At 52.2% G+C, this 19,500-nt stretch overlaps 1 protein-coding gene across 5 annotated transcripts in view; it reads left to right on the top strand.

Annotated features, from left to right (window-relative positions):
• The window catches only part of CNTFR (ciliary neurotrophic factor receptor), a 450,281-nt gene that overhangs the window by 391,293 nt on the left and 39,488 nt on the right, over positions 1–19,500 (top strand). For all 5 annotated transcript variants that reach the window (XM_074994432.1, XM_074994435.1, XM_074994431.1 and 2 more), the window contains one exon: positions 705–871. In XM_074994432.1, coding sequence (XP_074850533.1) covers positions 705–871 — 167 coding nt within the window. The remainder of the gene's footprint in view (positions 1–704; positions 872–19,500) is intronic.

Raw genomic sequence — 19,500 nt, 5'->3', positions numbered from 1 at the left:
TACTCGCAGGGAGGCATCCACTCTGCTCAGAATCAGGATTAACCCTCACTGGGCATGGACAGAGCTGCTGGCGCTGCAGACGCCTGCTGTCCCTGTTCAGTGGATGATCAGCGGGGTTCTGACGCCAGCGCTGTCACTCGGCACAAAATTCCCCCTCCAGATGGTTTAAAGCCGCCATGAGTGTGTGAACCTGGGACGTTCCCTTTGGAAGGAGCTCACCCCTTCGGCTCCAGAACTGGCATGGTGCCTTGTAGCCCCAGGGCTGATGTCAGACTCCAAAGAGAACCTGAGACGCTCCCTTGGCTGCACCTTCAGAGCAGCTTCTAAATGAGTGCAGTGCAGTCACCCCCATCTGCAGCACGGGAGGCTGGGGCTAGGCCTGGCTCAAATTCAGGGTTACAGTCCCTCAGCACCCCAAGAAAGGGGGGCAGGTCCGCCCGGGGTCCAGAGAAGAGCTTCACCCTGAAAGCGCAGCCAGAGATCAATAGGCTTCTTGGCTGGGTTTGTGAGGCGGCGGAAAGGAGCAGCTTTGCTTATGAGTTGACCCAAACAGCAGGAAATCCCTGGGATGGTGCAGCTGAGCCTAAGAAGGAGCCATGGGGAAGATGAGGAGCAAAAAGTCTGTGGGGCTGAGGTCTGGGCCCCACAGAGCCCCTGTCTCATGCTGCACACTGATCCTTTCTCTTCTTTTCTGGTTTTGGCAGGCATGGCCCAAAAGAGCTGGTCTGTGAGAAAGACGCTTTCCCCAAGAACAGGTGTCACATCCGCTACCTCCAGCTCTTCTCCACGGTGAGGTACAAGGTGACCCTGACAGTCACGAACGCTCTGGGCAGAAACTCCACCACAATCACCTTTGACGAGTTTGCCATAGGTAACTTCCCTGGCCAGTGCTGGGCTCTCGCCTGGCTCTGAGGGTTGTTCAAGTTGACCTTTCCTAGTTCCTGGGTGGTAGTGCTGGGGAGAAATGCCAAGCTGATGGCCTTGAAAACAGCCTGTTGTTATCCCCAGAACGGGATCACCCCGAGCACTTCCCCCGAAATGTCCTACCTACATGCTTCCGTCATGTTCCCAGGCAGTCCCTCCAGTCAGAAGGGAGATGGTCTCCATGGTTCAGATGACTCTTGGCTCCTTTGCTGTTGGTGCTCCAGCGAGTGTTTTGTTTAGGACATGGGCTGTGACTAGAGCTGCTCGTTTTGGCTGGACGTCTTCCTGGAAGTTTCATCCCATGGCATAATCTTTGCATAAGGATAATCTGGGAACTCCAGGACATGGCAGCACTGGCTATGGCCACTAGCTCGGCCACCAACTGCTGTGCCATGACAACACCGTGTGGTCCCAACAGAGTGAGCAGGCCCCACACCATCTGATTCCCTGGGTTGCTTGTGTTCCATCTCAGGCTGCCAGGACTGGAAGAGATAGCTGAGCTGCTACAGCAGCCTCTGAAACACACTCAGACAGAGCCTGGGGTGGGAAGCTGGCCTCCTTTGGAGCAGCTCCACTGTCCATCTCCCTTTGGAGCAGAGAGAACGAAGTTCCCAAGGGGGACTGGTGCATGGAAAGGGGGGTTTGCTGTGACAAAGCGGGGCGTATGAAGATTTTGTTCCCCCGGTTAAGTTGTATGTGTTTCCTGGTGCCCTGTAGTAATGCCAGCGTGTGCCTCAGTTTCCCTAAGCACAGTATCAGTGCATAGTTGGTGATGGGCATTTCAGTGTAATGACTTCTCACAGGCAGGCAATAGGCCTACCTTCGCTTTGTAACCTAGGCAGCCAGGTGCTTCCTGTCTTCCCTGGGAAACAGGACAAGGAAGGAAGAGGGGCCTGACAGGTCTGAATTGGAACTTAGCTGTTGAGTGGGGCAGTCTCATCTGGCTGGGGAGGGAAGGAGGAGGCCAGGGCCAGGCTCAAAACCCACCTCTGGGCCCCTCTCCCCAAAATGGATTGTACTGATGGGTTCTGGTTCCTGTGCTGTTCTATGCTGGGTCCCTGTCGCCTGATAACCTCCTGTTCTCCCTGCTGAGTGAGAGTCATATTGGACTGCAGCTGCGGGGCAGGGCCTGGGGACCCCCCCACACACACTCAGGGGCTTTGGCTATTTGCACCAGACTTGTTCAGTCACTGTTTTCTCTCATCCCGGCGAGGAGCAGAAAGCACACTGTTCTGCCTGACCTGGCTGCCCAGTCACACAGCCCGAGCAGCAGACAGTCGCAAAGCAATGCAGAACCAGCTCCTCTGTCTCAGGTTCTGTGTGGGTTGGGAACTGCTGCATTGAGAGATGCAGACGACACCTCGGGCAGGGAACGCCCAGTGGTAAAGCAGCAGCTGAGTGGGACAGGTGGTTGTTATTGAGCATTTGCAGTGTGGTATCACCTGGAGTCCTTGGTCTAGCCAGGGCGCCATCGTGCTGGGTGCTTTATAGACCATCCCTCCCCACTAAGTGCACAATCTTCAGCCGAGACAAGAGGTGGGTGACAGAAACCAACAGGAGGAGGAGGAGCTCTTGTATCATTTTATTTATGTGTGTTACCCTAGCGTATAGGAGCCCAAATCCTAGACTAGGTCCCTGCTGTGCTAAGATTTATGCCCACAATTCACAGGTGACTCTGGCAGCTCCCTTGGCAGCAATCTGTCCGTAACCATCAGCTGTTAGCTGTAGTGAACAACGGATCCCTACTGAATAGGCTGCCGGGCTTCAGGATTCAGCTGGCCCACACGGTGGCACACGGCCTAACCCCTCAATGCTATTCTGTGTGTAATGGTAATAATCACGCTAATGCTGCAGTGTTGGGAATCGAACCTTGCACATTTCAAGCCACTACTGTCTCAAAGCCTGTACAATCCATGGACGAATGGTGCCGTCAATGTTATCAAACTTCCTGTTTGCCATTTGTCTGCTTAGGTCTAGAAAAGCTTTGGCTGAGCATAAGAGCATCTCAGACTTGTTCATAAGCTGCTGGATTGAGCTGTTTAGATGAAAATATCACTGATGTTCTTGTGTTTCTGGTTCTGGCTAATACCGGAACAAAAATGCAAATGCAAGAACTCACTGACTTGCTTGTAGTCTCCATCAAGGTTCACCTTTTCTTCCACTTTTGTTGGGACGAAAGGCCAAGGGGAAGCGTGTGTCTTACCAAAGCAAATTTGTCTGTTCTTTACAAAACAATGGAGAGAGAAAAGCTCAGAAACAAATAAAGGAATTTGTTGGTTACACTAGAGCGCCATCAATGATTGGTCCGTCGGAGCAAGTAATTGATATCTTTGTGGTCCAGCCCATGTTCAGTCAACACGTTACATGTAGTGCGTATGTCAGTTTTGGGAGAGGGAAAGATGGGCACAGTCCAGGCATGGGCTCAGCCAGAGAGGGGTTTTGCCCATCTGTTGTCTTAAATTCAGAAAAATTTAAACCAGAAAAAAGGCACCAAATCTTACAAGTGGGGCAGGAAGTGTCTTTTTGTTCTGTGTTCTTACAGCACCTACCACTGCAGTGTCAGGTCTGTGACTCAGGCTCCCAGACACTCCAGTAATACAAATAACAAAGTTTAATAATAGCAGTTGGAACAGCTTCCCGAGGCTGTAGTGTATTGTCCATCGCTTGGAGTCTTTAAATCCAAACTGGCTGTCTTCCTAAAAGGCACACGCCTTAAACTAACGTGACCACTAGTTCCACTAAAAGTTCTTGGACTCAATTCAGGAATCTCTGGGTGAATTTTTGTGTCCTGTGGTCTTATGATCCCATCTACCCTGAACATCTACAGACATGATGCTTTTATACCTGCAGCTGGGGAGACAACAGAGAAATTACAGGAGGAAGTAATCTAGCGAGAACCTACACAAACCTTCTTCTTCAAGTGATTGCTCGGGTCCATTCCAAGATAAGCTGCATGCTCACCTCATGTACTGGTGCTGGAAGTTTTTCCCTCAGCAGTACTCATAGGAGACAGTCTCTGGTGCTTGATATAAGGAGTGCCAGTGGCTCCCACGCACCCGCCCTCCGTTTCTTCTTACCACCAGTGATTCGACACCAAACATTTCCTTGCTTTGTCCATTCTCCTTTCCAGCTGTTCTCTGTGACGTTTCAGTTGTAAATAGTTGTTTTTAATACAGTAGAGTTCCCTTCATTATTAGATAGTTGGAGTTTCCCTACCAGGACTCAGCCTTGGGCCAGGACATGCTGCAAAGCCTGGTGTTTAGGAATGCAACAGGTGTCGAAAGCTCGTGCCTGTCAGTGAGCCCCGTGCGAATTGTCTGTGCTGCTAGGGTGAGACTCACATTAGTCACAAGTGTTGTATCCGCCAGAGTTTCAAACTGCACACGAAGAGCCGGACATTTGACAAAAGGCTCCTCATGGAATCAGCGCTGACACCGGCACCGGAGCAGCCAAGCTCAGACTCTGTGCACGGCACCATGACCTTGGTGCGCAGTGCCCATCATGAGAACAGTGCAAATCCACCTTCCTGCCACTGCCCAGCAAGGAAGGAAGACCCGGGGAGGTTGTTCTCCTGCTCGCAGGGGCAAGGAGAGGGCCAGAGGAGAGCCTAGACCCATGAAGGGCAGCTCAGGTCCTCCAGGTAGGGGTCAAACCCCAGCTTCAGCAGACACATCCATCACTCTGGACAGCAGCATCAGAGTCTGGCACCTGGAGCTGCCTTCAACCACAGAGGTCCTTAGGGTGGCACTCCGTGGCTTGTCCCTCCCAGTGCTGCCCACACCAACAGCAGCTTCCAGGTCTTGGGGTACACCTGCATTGGAAGTGCCTGCTCAGTCTCCGTCGGTATCGTTCCACTTACCACTCCAGGGAGCCTTCCACCAGCGCTCACTCAGCTAAAGCCACCACACCCTGGACACAGAGTCACCCCTCAGTTTGAGGCCGGGGCGTCGATCGTGGACTCCAGACACTGCTCAAAGCACTGGTCACTGGCAAGGTGGCATGGCCCTGCTGTGACACGCTTGACCCCAGTACTGTGAACATGAGGGTCATGCCCTACTGGTACAGCACCAGCCAGAGGATCTCTTCTGCCATGGCGCTTGGTACCAGTCACCAACCTATAGACCTAAGTCCCTGCTAACGTGTCAGCGCTCCACATCACAGTGTCAGTCACGCTCCATCCCTGTTCCACCCTTCAGACCAGTCTGAAAGCATTTGGCACTCACCATCGAGGTACTTCTACGGACCTGTCGAACGCAGCCTCTGGTCGCCAGGATCTCAGTGCAGTGGGTCATCTCAGAACCTGGTGTTGGACACAGCCAGGGCAAGGAACGTGCTCAGTCTCCATGCAGTCCCAGTCACAGGAGCATGGCCCCCACATCAGGCCTCTGTGTTGGACCAAGAACCCCTCCAGGTGAATCCAGGTCCTCCTTTAATGGCATCAGTTGTCCCCATAGCTCCGCAAGGTTTCTCACAGCCTCAGGGCCAGTGGGCAGTGCTGTGGCAATGAAACTCCTGAAGCTTTACTCAGCAATCAGATGGCCTTGGTAGGCTGTGATCAGCCATTGGTCAAGGTCTCCTGTCCACTGGAGATGGAAGCCACAGAGCTGGGAACCCCACAGATACAACCAGTGGGGGAATAAGGCCAAGCAGAGCAGGCCCCAGAGGAAATGCCACTCATGGCATTGGCATCGTCTTCCTCATCCTCTGCTGGAGCTGTTGTGGGGCCCCTGCCCATTGTCCCCCAGGACAATGGCAGAGCCCAGCAAGACCTTTTAAAGAGGATGGCCTCTAATTCAAGGCTGGAAACCAAGGCGCTGGAGGAGCCGTCAGACTCCCTTTCAACGCCACCGTCTCAGCAGCCCTTCCAGAACCATGCTGCCGATACACAAAGACATGACTAAGATCACTAAAGCCCTTTGGCAGACCTCCTCTTGCTGCCGCCAATTACAGAGTGCATGGAGCCCAGGTATTACCTGCCTGTTAAGGAGTACGATTATCTATAGACTCAGATGGCCCCAAACTCCTGGAGTGATAAGGGCAACCAGGTGCCACGACCGAGAATAGAGAGGCAAAGAGAGCAGACCTTTGCAGGAGGAAGGTTCATTCATCAGTAAGTGCAGTGGAGGGTGGCACATCACCAGGTCCTATAGGCTGACAGGACTATGTCATGTGCCAACGCACGACCAAGTCTGCTGATACCCTCCCAAGGAAAGAGTTCCAGCCCTTCCTGGGAGAGAGCCAGAGGGCAGCACTGCAGGATGCTTCAGATGTGGCTGACTCTGGGGTGTGACCCAAGGCCTAAGCCATCTCTTGTGAGCAGGGTGTCCTGGCTTCAATTCATGGGCCTGTCAATGGAGGTGCAAAATTCGCACCAGGGCTTTCCCTTGAATGGCTAAGCCCTGTTTGCCAAAAAACAAATGCTAAGCCACCCAGGCTGAAAGAAAGTGTAGCTCCTCCTCTCACTATGGAAATGGAGCTAGTTGCTGGTGACAAATGAAGGCAGAGGTATGTAATGCCTATTTTAAATAAATTTTCACTGAAGGACTGGAGAAGGGCAAACGTAGTACCTACCTTTAAAGGGAGGAACATGGAAGACCCAGGGAATTATAGCTTAGATACCTGGAAAAATATGAGCGCAAATTATTAAACAAGGCATGTGTAAACACTCAAGTACACCTACACAGCAAAGTTATTTCAAAATAATTATCCAAGCATCTACACAATGCAACTGCTATTTTGAAATAACTTCAAAATAGTGGTTGGCTTATTTTGAAATTGGTAAACCTCATTGCACAAGGAACAGCACCAGTTTGGAAATAGCTATTTTGAAATAGGGGCAGTGTAGACCGGGAATAGATCCTATTTCGAAATAAGCCATAGTGTGTCCATCGGCTTTCATTTGAAATAGGCTCTCTGATGTGTGGATGCTCCTTTTCAAAATCGCTGCAGGTGATTTCAAAATGCATTCTGTGTGTAGCAACGTTATTTTGAAAGAAGCGATTTCTGAAAATCTCTTCCAGAAGAGCTTATTTCGAAATAATGCTGCAGGGGTGGCAAAGCCCCAGCAAATAAGGTTAGCTAGCAGAGATAGCTCAAAAACAAATCACACCAAACAAAGCTAATTTCCTTCTCTCATGGGGCACTGGTTTATGGGGAAGCAGGAAGCAGCAGATGTCCTGTATCTTGATTTTAGTAAAGCTTTTGACATCGTCTCACATGACATTCTCAAAACAAAGAGAGAGAGAGAGAGAGAGAGAGAGAGCAGGGGCAGGAAATGTGGGCTAGGTTAAGTTACTGTGAGCTGGGCGCACAACTGGTTGGAAGACTGTTCCCAAAGGGTAGTTATCGATCATTTGCTGTCAAACCGGGAGGACCTATCTGACCCCACTGGAATCAGCCTTGGGACTGGTGGTCATCAAGCTTGTTGTTAGTGACTTGGATAATGGTGGGGAGCAAAATCTAGCTGGGAGAGGTTGCGATCGCTTTAGAGAACAGGATTAGAATTCAGACCGATGGCGACGTGCTGAAGACTTGGTCTGATTTTAGCGAGATGCAATTCAATAAAATCAGGTTCAAAATACTGCACTTGGGATGGAAACCTCAAAGGCACAATTGCAAAATGGGGAATCGCTGACTAGGGGCAGTACGGCTGAAAAGGAGGTGAGAGTTATTATGGGTCACAAACTGAATATAAGTAACCACGCGATGCAGTTGCGAAAATGCTAATATCATTGTGAGGCATATTAAGAGCAGTGTTGTATGTCAGACACCGGAGGTACCCATCCTGCTCCACTCAGCACTGGGGAGGTCTAAGCTGGAGCACGGCACCCCTTTCTGAGGGATACAGTTAAAGAAAGATGTGGGCAAACCGACAAGTCTGGGAGCCAGCACCAAAACTGGAAAAGGCTTAGAACACCTGGAGCATGAGGAAACATGTTTGAACCTCCACGAATATTGCACCTGTTGGGAATGATGGTCCCAGAAACTCCTAGTGTAGACATGGGCAGCAGTAAATTCAGTTGTGGCATCAGATTAATGGATCTTCCTCATCCTAGAAGCCCAGCCATGCACAAGGGAGCTTAGTGGACTCCTTCCCCAGCTCCCTCTGCTTGAAATTAAACTCAGGCTCAGTTGAGCGTGGCGCGAGTCTTGCCACTTTCTCAGACCACCAGCGATGAGCCCATCTAAACATCCAGATCTCTTGGAAGAACTGAACTTCATTGGTTTGTTTCCTCCCCCTGCCCACTCCAGTCTCCAGTGTAATCCCCTCTGCGGTGGCTCCGAAGCTGAATGCTAATTGAGTGGAAAACGACAGGTACATCCTTTTGCTCTTCTTTTCTGATGCCTCACTTGCTGGCCACATGGTGCTGATCATTAGCATCCAGCTGCCAGAAGGCACTCTGCATTGCTACTTTATCTGATGTCTGCAAGGTGTGTTTGACCCTCTGGCCCCCATCTCTCATCAGTAAGGAATCCAAGCTGTCCTCCCCTTGCTTGCCTGGGCATTGTTTTCTGACTTATGCTCCCTGCATTGTTAGCAGAGGCCAGGCAAAGTGGTTGGAGCTCAGGGCAGCCAGGAGGAGGGAGAGGAGCCGAGATGGCACCTCTCGGTGTGCTGGAAAAGCCAAACACCACTGCTCTTTGCCCCAAGGGAGACAGCTAGCAGATGGACAGGTGCTGTGGGGTGCAAAGGCAGAGAGGCTGGAGAAAGAGAGAGCAGCGTGGGAACCGTGAGCGTGCTAAGCAGGTGAGCATGGGCTGGGGTTGCAGATGGAGGTCGTGGGGCAGAGACACCCAGAGAGAGACTAGGTACGGTGACGGAGGGAGCTGTGCACCCTCTAGGCATAAACTGACCATTAGCTATGGCCGGTCAGGAGAAGACGTTCCCTGTGGGCAGATTGCCAGCTGGGGCTGGTGGCTATCGGGGCTGAATACCAAGCTAGCTGGGTACCCCCTCTGATCCATCCTGGCACCTCCGATGTCCCCGTGGGTGGTGTGAGCCGGTGGAGACTTGCTGGTGATGCCTCCTAGCACAAGGAGAAGGAGCCAGTTCATGCCTCACATGCCACAGAGCTGAGGTTCAGTTTGAGAGGGTCCTCTCCCCAGGGAGGACGAACAGCCGTACGCTTAGGAGAGGAGGCCACTGGGAGGGCAGACAGAGGTTACTCCTCAGGAAAGGCATCTGTGTGCAAGCCAACTCCATGAGGAACCTCCTCTCACTCTGACAAGGCCGCCTGGCTGACCCCGTCCAAGGTGTGGTGACCAGCACTGTGCTCCAGGTAGCACTGAGGGCTGGCTGCTTTGGCTCCGCCCCTTCTGCCAAGGCCCCACCCCTTCGAAAGGCATGGAGCCCCCCTCCCGCACACACCTTACCGTGAAGGCCTGCAAAGGCTCTCAGCCTCCCTGGTGTAGACATACTCCAAAGGGCCAAGGGAGCGGTCGAGAGCTTCCCTCCTGGTTGGGATGGGGCCTTGACTCTTGCGGCTTCCTGTGTCAGCCCGCTGTTTCCACACAGAAGTCAGGAACTGCCAGTCGTCTGCTGGGAAACACTGGGAAGCCAGGGAGCCAGCTTGTGTAAGGCAATCTGCCCTTGTGCCTGCACTGAGGGACTGGGCGGGTGCTGGCTGGGGCCTGGGAGGGACAGGAGGTCTGACTCTGGCTGTGTGTACACTTGGAGCTCGGTGGCAGGGAGGTGAACCCAGCACACACTCGTACCAGCTCTGCTGGAGTTAGTGCATGCAATCTACTAGTGTATTTAGGGCAGCAAGGTGAGCAATGCAGGCTGGCCACACGAAGCACAAATCCCCTGAAACTTGTGGGCCTGAGCCTGTGCTACTGCTCCCAAAGTCTGTGCTACTGCAGCTACACTACTCTTTCTAATGGGCTTGCTCTCTGAGAGCAAACAGGAGAGTGTCCACACAAGCTGGGAGTCACACCCGGAGCTCCTAATGGAGACGTAGCCTGTGACTGTTCTGGGCCCTCACGTATCCCCTCAGGCCAAGCACCCCTGCCAGCCCACCCCGCATCCTCCCTGCCCCCACTTCCGTGGTAAAACAAATCAAATCCTGTCTGGGCTGAAAAATTAGTCATTTCCCCATAGCTGCTGGAACTCGGGAGAGACTCATAGCATCACAGAACTGGAAAGGTCCCCGAGAGGTCATCGAGCCCAGTCCCCGGCCTCTCGGCAGGACCAGGCACTGTCTAGATCAGATGGTGGGGTGCTGCTGCACCCCTGGGCTTGGAGTGGTTTCCACTATATACAAGGGTGACAGTGTGGTTCAGTGGCTCTTAGCCCCTCCACTACACACACTGTCCCAGCTCCCGTGCATTGACCCCTGCCTCTGTATGGCCAGGTTCTGCAGGAGCAGGGAGCAAGCCTTGGATCTGTTTTGCCAGAAATGAGCAGTTCTGCGCCAAGAGGAAAAGCAGCATTTGCCAGCAAAACTCCTGGGACGTGTGACCCCATAACACACTGCAGTAGTTACCAGTGATGCTGCCTGGCATTGGAGAGGCAGAAAGTGGGAGCCAGTCATTCCCCAGGAGGTCACTTGCTGCTACCTCTGCTGGTGGTTTGGCGGCCCAGCTGTGAAGTCAGCCACCCAATCTGACAGGTAGCACCTGGGCCACTGACGGGGCTTCTCTCTAAAAGCCAAGGACGGTGGAGACGTGATCCCTGAAGGCCATGGCTGAGGTGGGCAGTGAACCCGGGGAGAGGTTGTGTGATCTTTGCTGATGGCGCACTTTTGGCGCATAAGCTTTTGTGAGCAAAGACCCGCTTCATCAGAGCTTATGCTCCAAAATATCTGTTAGTCTCTCAGGTGCCACAGGACTTCTTGTTGTTTTGGAAGATGCAGACTCCCACAGCTACCGCTCTGATACTTTGTGCTTTGTGTATGCGAGGGCCATTGGCAGCCCAAACGTCAATCTGGTAGGGAATAGCATCCACAGTCATTCACATGTGCCATACGGCAGGGAGTGGTGTGTGTGAACAGCTCCCCTCTGCATCCGGACTGGTGTTATGACAGCTTTAAAGCAGCCTGACAGATGGTATGTGCATTCATCATGCAGACGAGGGAAGGGGAATAAAACATCCCACTTCACCTCCACCATGATTTTTCTGATGGGAGCCTTGGGCAAGTTATCCAAAGAAAATACACAGCATTAAAAATGTAGCATCCTGCTGGTGCTAATCCTTCTGCTTATCAAAAGCAATTCCAGGCAAACGTGGTTCCAGGCCAATAGCAAAGAGCAGGCCCCTCAACCATGGAAGGGAAAGTCATTTTTGGCATGTGCGGATGCAATGACATGCCCAGATGCAATCCCAGCCCTCGGAAGGGCAAGTATTCCCTGACCCCTTCAACCTGAAAAGAAACCAGGGCGTTCTGCAGAATGGCAAGCAGGTTACGCCCAAGGGAGGCTTCCCTGTCAGTCACCTCTCAGATGGCAGCTTTTTAAGCGTGCCCAGCCACACTGAACAGCAATTTATAATGCGAGGACAGAAAGAAGCAAAACAGCCTTGGAGTCAAGGCACTGGACTGCATCTGGAAGATCTGGAGTTCATGATATTGCCTTACCTCCGAGGGGCTTTGTGAGATTCTGAAATAAATATCTGTGAGGTGCTCAGATGCCACACAGATGGACTGGTGACACCTACACAGAAGGTCACTGCAATTTAAACTACGTAGGTCTTTCTTGTCTTGGTAGTCCGTCATGCCCGACGATGACGTCTTGAGCTTGCACAGGCGCATCAGTTGGGGGCTCACATGTGGCTGAGGAGACCACGCCTTGACCGGCATGGGCGTTCACAGTATGGGCGAGGGAATTGTCCTGGCTCTGTCGGTGAGGCTCCTGCTTTTGCTTTTCTCCTCTCACAAGCATCAATCGGGCGTATGTGTTACTGCTGTTTGAAGGTGTCATATGTGTGTCGCAGGAGAGCACACCAGCCTGCTCAGTCTTCTGCATGCTGCTCTGGCTGCTTTGGATTTAATCCAGCCTGAGCAATGTTGGCCTCCATACAGTCTTTATACCTCTTGTGAGGCCTACCTTGATTCCTTTTGCCCTGGGAGAGTTCACCACAGAGGAGCTGCTTAGGGATTCTTGACTCCTCCATTTGCATGACATGCCCTGTCCAGTGAAGCTACCTGGCTGGGCTTTCAGAATCATGGCTTTGATGCTCGTGGTTCCTGCTCTGTCCAGGACTTCCAGGTTCGTGACTCTGTCCTGCCACCGAATGTGCAGTATTGACCTCAGGCTGCGTGTGTGGAAGCACTCCAGCAGTTTTATATGTTTTCTGTACAAGGTCCAGGTGTCACAGCCATACAGGAGACTGGTCAGGACTACAGCCTTGTACACTTTCAGTTTAGTGGACTGTCGGATATTGTGCTGATTCAACACTCGCGCTCTCAGATGTCCTAGTGCCCGGCTGGCCTGGCAGATCCTGGCATTGATTTCTTTGTTGAGGGAGCCATCACAGGCTATCACACTGCCGAGGTACTTGAACTCATCCACTGTTTTTAACTCTTTTCCTTCATTACAGACTGAAGTGGGGGAGAGCTGCAGATCCTGGAGAATTAAACAACCTAGGCAGGAGTTTAATACCCTTGTGAAAAGTACCCCAGGATACATAACGATCATAAGTGATCGGGTTTGCAGCTTGGTTGAAAGAGAGTGGCTGGGACAGCCCAGTGTGCCCTGGTACTGACTGAGAGCACCAAGCGTCTCCGCCCAAGCCACCAGACCCGCTTCCTGCAGCATCTCAGCTTTACTTGGGGCGTTCCTCCATTCAGCAACCGATGGGGCCTGACTGCTCAATTCTGAGCTACGACAAGGTGACAAGCTGGGGTGAGATATGAAAAGCTGAGGTCAAGTTTGCCTGAGTGTGGCAGGGTGTTCTGAAAAGGAAGGCGTTCATACACCGTGGCGAGCTCGGAAATGAAAACACCGGGAAGGAAATTTACTTGGCGAGTGTAGTGCTGCCCTTGCAACTGCTGGGCCAAAAGCAATCGGTAACTAGACCTTTTTGCCAAGGATAATTTATATGATAAATTTTCCCCTTTTTTCTGCCAGTGAGTTATCCATGGAGGGATGGTGATTCTTTCTGAGATGAATTAGGCTGGTCTTTGAAACTGTGCACACTGCACATTTCACAGGAACACCTCCTGGCCTGGGGGTTGTTTGTGAGCTCCATGATTCATTTACTACTTCGACTGTTCTCTACTTTACAGGTCAGTTTGTATTCCTGGTGTGAAGTGGGTTACCTAAGTCACATGGTGTTGTTTCTCCTCTCTAACTGGATGAGCAATGGGCTTAAACTGCAGCAAGAGAGGTTTAGGTTGGACAGTAGGAAAAATTTCCTAACTGTCCGGGTGGCCAAACACTGGAATAAATTGACTAGGGAGGTTATAGAATCTCCATCATTGGAGATAATTAAGAGCAGGTTGGATAAATACCTAACAGGGATGATCTAGACATGAGGACAGGGGAACGAATTCGATAACCTCTCGAGGTCTCTTCCAGTTCTATTATTCCATGATTCTATGACTGACATGTTTCAAACCAGGAGCAAACCCAAAGACATCAAGTGGGCGTCACAGAACCCGTTTGATAGCTGTGTGTTTGGGCTCTCGCATGAATGCTCTTGCTTGTTGTGAAAGGTAAATCTTCTCTATAGCTTAATGATTACCATGTGGTTCATATGTCCCCTAGGGTTCAATCCAGCCCACCTCTATGGAGAACAACTCAGGCTTGTTCCTACAGTACATTTGTATTGTTTTGTGCAATCTAATTATAAAGGATCTAAGTGGTGGGTGGGGTCCCACTTGTTTCCACTTATTCTACCAGTGTAATTAAATACCAGGATAATTTCCCATGCAGACATGTTTATTTCAGTATAAAAGTGACTTTTACAGTATTAAACTGCATCCCAAGCCTCATTATCTGGTATTAGAATAAGAGTGTCCTCAGAGGACTACCTAGTTCCACTTATATTCCCACTTTACCATATGCTGGTTTACCTTTCTTGTGTCAGCAAGTCGTCCGTTTCCCCATGTTATTCTACATTACTTGCTGTGCTTTCTTTTTTTTTTTCCCCAAACTGCTTGCAAATCAGTCACGAGCCAAGGCTGATTCCTCCTAACAGATCAGCTGGTGGAGCTAACGTGTATAAAAGAATGCATTTTGTTCTTCATACCACAATCCCTGCAGGTCTCCTAAGCATTTCGGTTGCTCTTTGCTAAACTCCCTTCAGCTTTTCAGTATCTTTCTGGCCCAGAACTGAACACTGCACTCTTCAACCCTGCCCTGTTCGTCTGTCTGTCCTCCCAGCTGTAGTATTTGAGCACGGAACAGCAAATCCCCCCAGTGAAATTCCAAGAGCAGATCTAACCCAGTTACGGAGCTGGAGAATGTATGTGGCAGGACAGGAAGCAGTTAGCATCTCTTAAAATTCCAAAGTTTCCCCCTTTTTGTTCTTTACTGTCTGTCATCCAGGATGTTCCACACATCTAGAGATTCCTCAGTGCTAGTCAATATGTTGCTCCTCTACTGTGGTACAAATGTAAACAAGGCTTCAGGACAGGCTGCCTTGCACCTTGGAAGATCTCTGGGAAGTTATGGCTTCATTGGAGATGGGAGGATTGCTTCTCGAACAGTCCATCAGGCAAGCCAGCTGTTATAGACCAGAGACAGTGACACTGATTTATACATAGCTCCAACTGTACACACAACTTTTCAACTCTAAATTAAGCTGTGTTGTGTGGTCCCAAAGAGCTTCCAGTCCAGATAAAACAGATGAAGAGAGCAATACGAGCTTTAGTTCACAATACCTGGCATTGGCCTAATCCTGATCCCACTGAAACTGAAGGTAAGACACCCACTAGCTGCATGACTCCTTCTCACTGAGCCATCTTGCAGAAGACTAGGAGGCTGACGTTCAGTGACACTAGCTGGTGTTTGTGTTAGCAAAGTGACACAAGGACATCTAGACCAGTACTTCCCAACCCGTTCAGTAACACGGCACACTTCAATGAGATAGGAAATTCCACGGCTCACACACGGTTTTCAGCTGAGTCGGTTGCTCATAACCGTCACCTCTCCCAGCCAGCCCGTTGGAGCCAGGACACAGCATTTAAATGGTGTCCCAGCTCCGACAGGCTACCGGCCTCCCTCTCTCCCCATTGTCAAAGCCACGAGTGGGGGTGGACTCCCCATCAGCCTGTTCAGGCCAGGAAGCAGCATTTCAGCTGCCTCCTGGCAGAAACGGCCTCCTGCGGGATTGGCATTTCCCCTCACAGCAGCTCTGCAAAGAACCACTGCAGAGGGGAAACTGACCAACCCCGCGCCAGCTGGGACTCAGGCAGCCTTTCTGCTTGAGCTCCAGTTTGCAGAGGATCATCTGTTTCCCCCGGTGACTGCAAAGAACTGCAGCGAGGGGGAGTTGATGAAATTTCACGGCACATTTGGACAGGTCTCACGGCGCACCAGTGTATCGTAGCACACCGGCTGAACACCACTGACCTAGATCACCAGCACTGGGACGCGTCAGTAGGGGTGAGGATCTGCAGGGAAGGTATGTTGCAGTTCGACCACAAGCTGTTGAACCCACCAGGTTCTGTGACCTTTCCTGTACGGGAGAGCCGATGAGATGATCGCAGTGGTCCTTTCTGACCTGAAAATCTAGGAGAAGAACACAGCGGAAACCACTCATTCTGCAGATTAGGGATGCCGCTGCTGTGTCTCACACAAACCCTGAGAGCATGACTCCATTGCTAGGTGATCCTTACTCAGGCCAAACTCCCCCGGATGCAGGAAAAACCGAACAAGGCCCACAGGACGGGGAGCACTGTTTTCTAAGCACCCTGGAGAGCCATTTGCACACACCCTTCTGACCAGGAAGGCACGGAGCCATTCAAGGATCAAGTCAGCCAGAAGATTCTGGCCCAGAAATCTCGGCTATCCTCCCCCTGCCTCCATTTTGCATGAAAAAACAAACCATTTAGTTCAAAAGGCTGCTCCACAGGCAAATGGCTCATAACCAAATCTCTGACAAAATGGATGGATTTGTTCCACCCACTGATGTTATTCCAGTATTTCTTCTTACACTGGGACTCTCTTTCCATCCACAAACAGCCAAGTCCACCCCTTCTGCAGCTTCATTGAAGTCATGGGGCCATACTCTGCCCTTACTTGTGCTGGTGCAAGTCCAAGAGATCACACATCCAGCTGTCAGCCCACCTGACGAACGTCTGTCCCAATCGTTTCCCTACTATCCAAGAACGTCCCAGTCTGTTTGATGCCATTACTCTGGATGTCCAAATGAGAGCAGGGTCTGGTTTGGCACATGACAGTGTGAGTGCATTTGGCCCTAAGCAGCAGCGTCTTTAGCAATGGAGAAACACCTAAGAACATAAGAACAGCCATACTGGGTCAGCCCAAAGGTCCATCCAGCCTAGTATCTGGTCTGCCAACAGTGACCAATGCCAGGTGCCCCGAGGGAGTGAACCAAACAGGTTATGATCTCTCTCCTGCCATCCATCTCCAGCTTCTGACAGAGGCTAGAGACACCATCCTTACCCATCCTGGCTAATAGACATTAACGGCCTTAACCTCCATGAATTTATCTAGCTCTTTTTTAATCCCTGTTATAACCCTCGCCTCCACAGTCTCCTCTGGCCAGGAGCTCCACATTTTGACTGTGCGCTGTGTGAAAAAGTGGAACTGTTGGTGAATGGCTTGAAGTTGGAGGGATTGAAAGTTTGCCCCCGTTGCAGTATCTCACATTCGCCCAGCCCAGCCCCTTTGATCCCCCAGGCTCCTCGCAGATTTTGACATTAAGCTGGATTTTGCAATCATCTGCATTCGTTCAGCTCAACGGAGTTCTGTTTTGCAAACCAAATCCACAATGCTCACAGAGCCAGTGCTGGATTTATCCTTTTCCGTACATGTTTGGACTCCAAGGCCCTTTTAATGGCAGCCGATGTCCACCCCAAGCCCCGGGATTCAAAGCAAGGGAAGGAATTACCAGCCATCTGGAGTAGCTCAGGACTGTGCAGCCCTGACAAATCCTCCCCCTGCTGCTTGTTGATAAAAGACAAAGCCACCAGAGGAAAATCAAGCCTGATCGTAATTGCCCCCCCCCAAGCTGGACAGCTACCAAATGGGGTGATTGTGCTTCAAAAGTGACCCCCAAAGCACATGCATTTGCACACGTCACCTGGCTACAACCCTCCATCCCCCCTGCAGGGGATAAAACCTTATAAGAAAAGTCATGGGGAGGTGAGGATGCTCAGCACCTGGCAGCATCCAACCCGTAGGCTCGGTGTCTCCAGCTGTCGGCCAGAGAAGCCAAGCACATTGTATAACCACCCTGCTCCCAATATGATGGAACAACCGGAGGGCTGAACAGAGAGATAAGGGGCGCGCAGGAGTCATTCTCCCAGGCCTGAGCACATCTGCCTCGTTACCTCATCTTTTCCTCTGCTCAGCTCCCCCGTCGCTGCTCAAGAGCAGGAGGCTCCAGGCGAGGGCGGCGGCGGTAGGCTTAGGCAGGGCGCTCCACCTCGCATGGCCCAGGAGAGAGGTGATGGGGAGGCTTGCAGAGAGGGGGCTGCATGGGTATCCAAGCTGGCATTGCTGAGGGTGCCCCCAAAGGAGGCCAGCCCCGAGCCATGTGGTAGCTGGGAGGCCGGGAGCAGAGGAGGCTGCCAGTGAAGTTACTCAGTGGCAGACGAGGGGTGAAGTGACGAGAGAGGGAGGTTATGGGGGGGCGACATCTGTAGGTGGCAGGGCTGTCAGGAGGACAGAAGAGGCAACGCTGAGGGAATCTCTGTTGCCTTGGCTCATCATCGCCCTCTGCTCTGCCAAGGACTCAGACTTGAAGGCCCATGTCTCTGTCTGACATCCCCATGACTGCTCCCCCACCACCCTCGGTGCATCAAGCACCCCAATCCTTCACACTTCGTCTTCCTGCTGGGTCCACTGGGTGTGAACTCACCACCCAAAGATTAGCCAGCCCCAAGTTCTTCCTTCCCCTGCGTTCCCCAGTACACCCCGCCTGCACGGCCATGTCACGGGCACCTCGGGGCAGGTGCAGTCTCTAGGGAGGTAGACTGCCAGCTAGAGGGGTCATGAGTGCAGTGACGACAGATCGGATTGCGAGAGCCCCTCCTGAGCCTGAACCCCAGCACTGCATGGGCTTGGAAGGAGCCCGTTGCCTCAGCACTCTGCTGGCACCCTGGGACTCGGGCTCCAGCTGTTCGTCCGGTGCTCGTGGAGAGAGCAGGCCACAGAGGGAGGATCTGGGACTGACAGAGCCTGAGGGAGCCGCTCTGAGCTTTGCCTGGAGGGTCGGTTGCTCAGTGAAGCGGGGTGCCCTGCCGCAGAGGAAACCCCCAGCACCCTTTCTCCCAGCTGCGTTCTGTTGCCTTCCTAGCATGTTCCCCGCTGTGAGCGGCTTTCTCCGACAGGGACAGCAAACCGCCCAAGGCACCACTTGGAGACAGCAGCCTAGTGGGGAACGGTCCTCCCTGTGCAGCCTCCCTCCCCTGCCTTCCTCCCAGCCTTTGCGGCCAGGTGCTATTGTGCGGGATCCAAGGCCTCGGCCTCGGGCTGTCCCTCCGCTGCCGAGTCCCCCATTGTGACGCCGAGTCATGGATTGTGAGCTGGCCGGTCAGTTGCCATGGAGATGATTGTCCGCGTGGTGGTGGAAGTCAAGGCATCCGTTGCTATTGAAGGCCGCAGGGCCGTCGCTGGCCTGAACCCTGGTGTACCACAGGCGAGCAAGTCAGCTTTAAAATGGGTGCGATGAGACCGCCTGCGCGTGCCCGCCCCGTGCGACTGAGGCAAACCCAGTGGGATCCGTGGCCATCTTTGTGCAGCCACCAGTGGCCTCTGGGCCAGTCCCCCCTCTCTTGGAGAGGACAGAATTGCACAGGGCGTTGTCAAACGGTCTCACGCCTGCTCCATCTCTGCCCGGCTGCAGGCTACTGGTGCTCGCGTGCGATGCTGTGGTGAGGGGAAGAGATGGTGAGGTCCCGTGAATTGTCCTTGAGCTGAGAGCAGCCCGAGAGCGATTGCCTCGCCGGTTTGGTCTGGAAGGGCCCCTGCTGGCACGCAAACAGGAGCGCACAGCTGGGCAGGCAGGTGTGTTTCACAATCTGGCTGTCTCCGTCTGCCAGGCTGTAGGCATATCCGTCTAACCAGCTCCCCAGGAGACTCTTAGCATCGATGCAGAGACAGAACACACAGCTAGGTTCAGGTGCCTGCAGCTTCCAGGCTTCTCACCTGGCCAGTAGTTAACATGCTGTTAATTACCACAAATTCCTTCCGAATATGACCCAGTGCACCCCACTGACAGTCCCGCCCTGACCTTGGCCTTTCCTAGACTCGCTAAAGCACATTACAAGTTTTAGAAGCGGGGTGCTCAGCTGAAAAATGGTTGATGGGACAGCACCCCACCCCTGGGAAGGAAATGGCCCAGTCTCCTTGTATAAGAATGATTTGTAACTGATATTCAAATATATCTTCACTTTACAAACCTCAGCTAATTAACCGTCACTCAAAATGCCTGTAAATTAGGTG

The sequence above is a fragment of the Carettochelys insculpta genome, chromosome 5, assembly GCF_033958435.1.
Source record: "Carettochelys insculpta isolate YL-2023 chromosome 5, ASM3395843v1, whole genome shotgun sequence".
NCBI lineage: Eukaryota > Metazoa > Chordata > Testudines > Carettochelyidae > Carettochelys > Carettochelys insculpta.
Note: the sequence above shows the minus strand (reverse complement) of the source record. Positions and strands in the feature narration are given on the sequence as shown.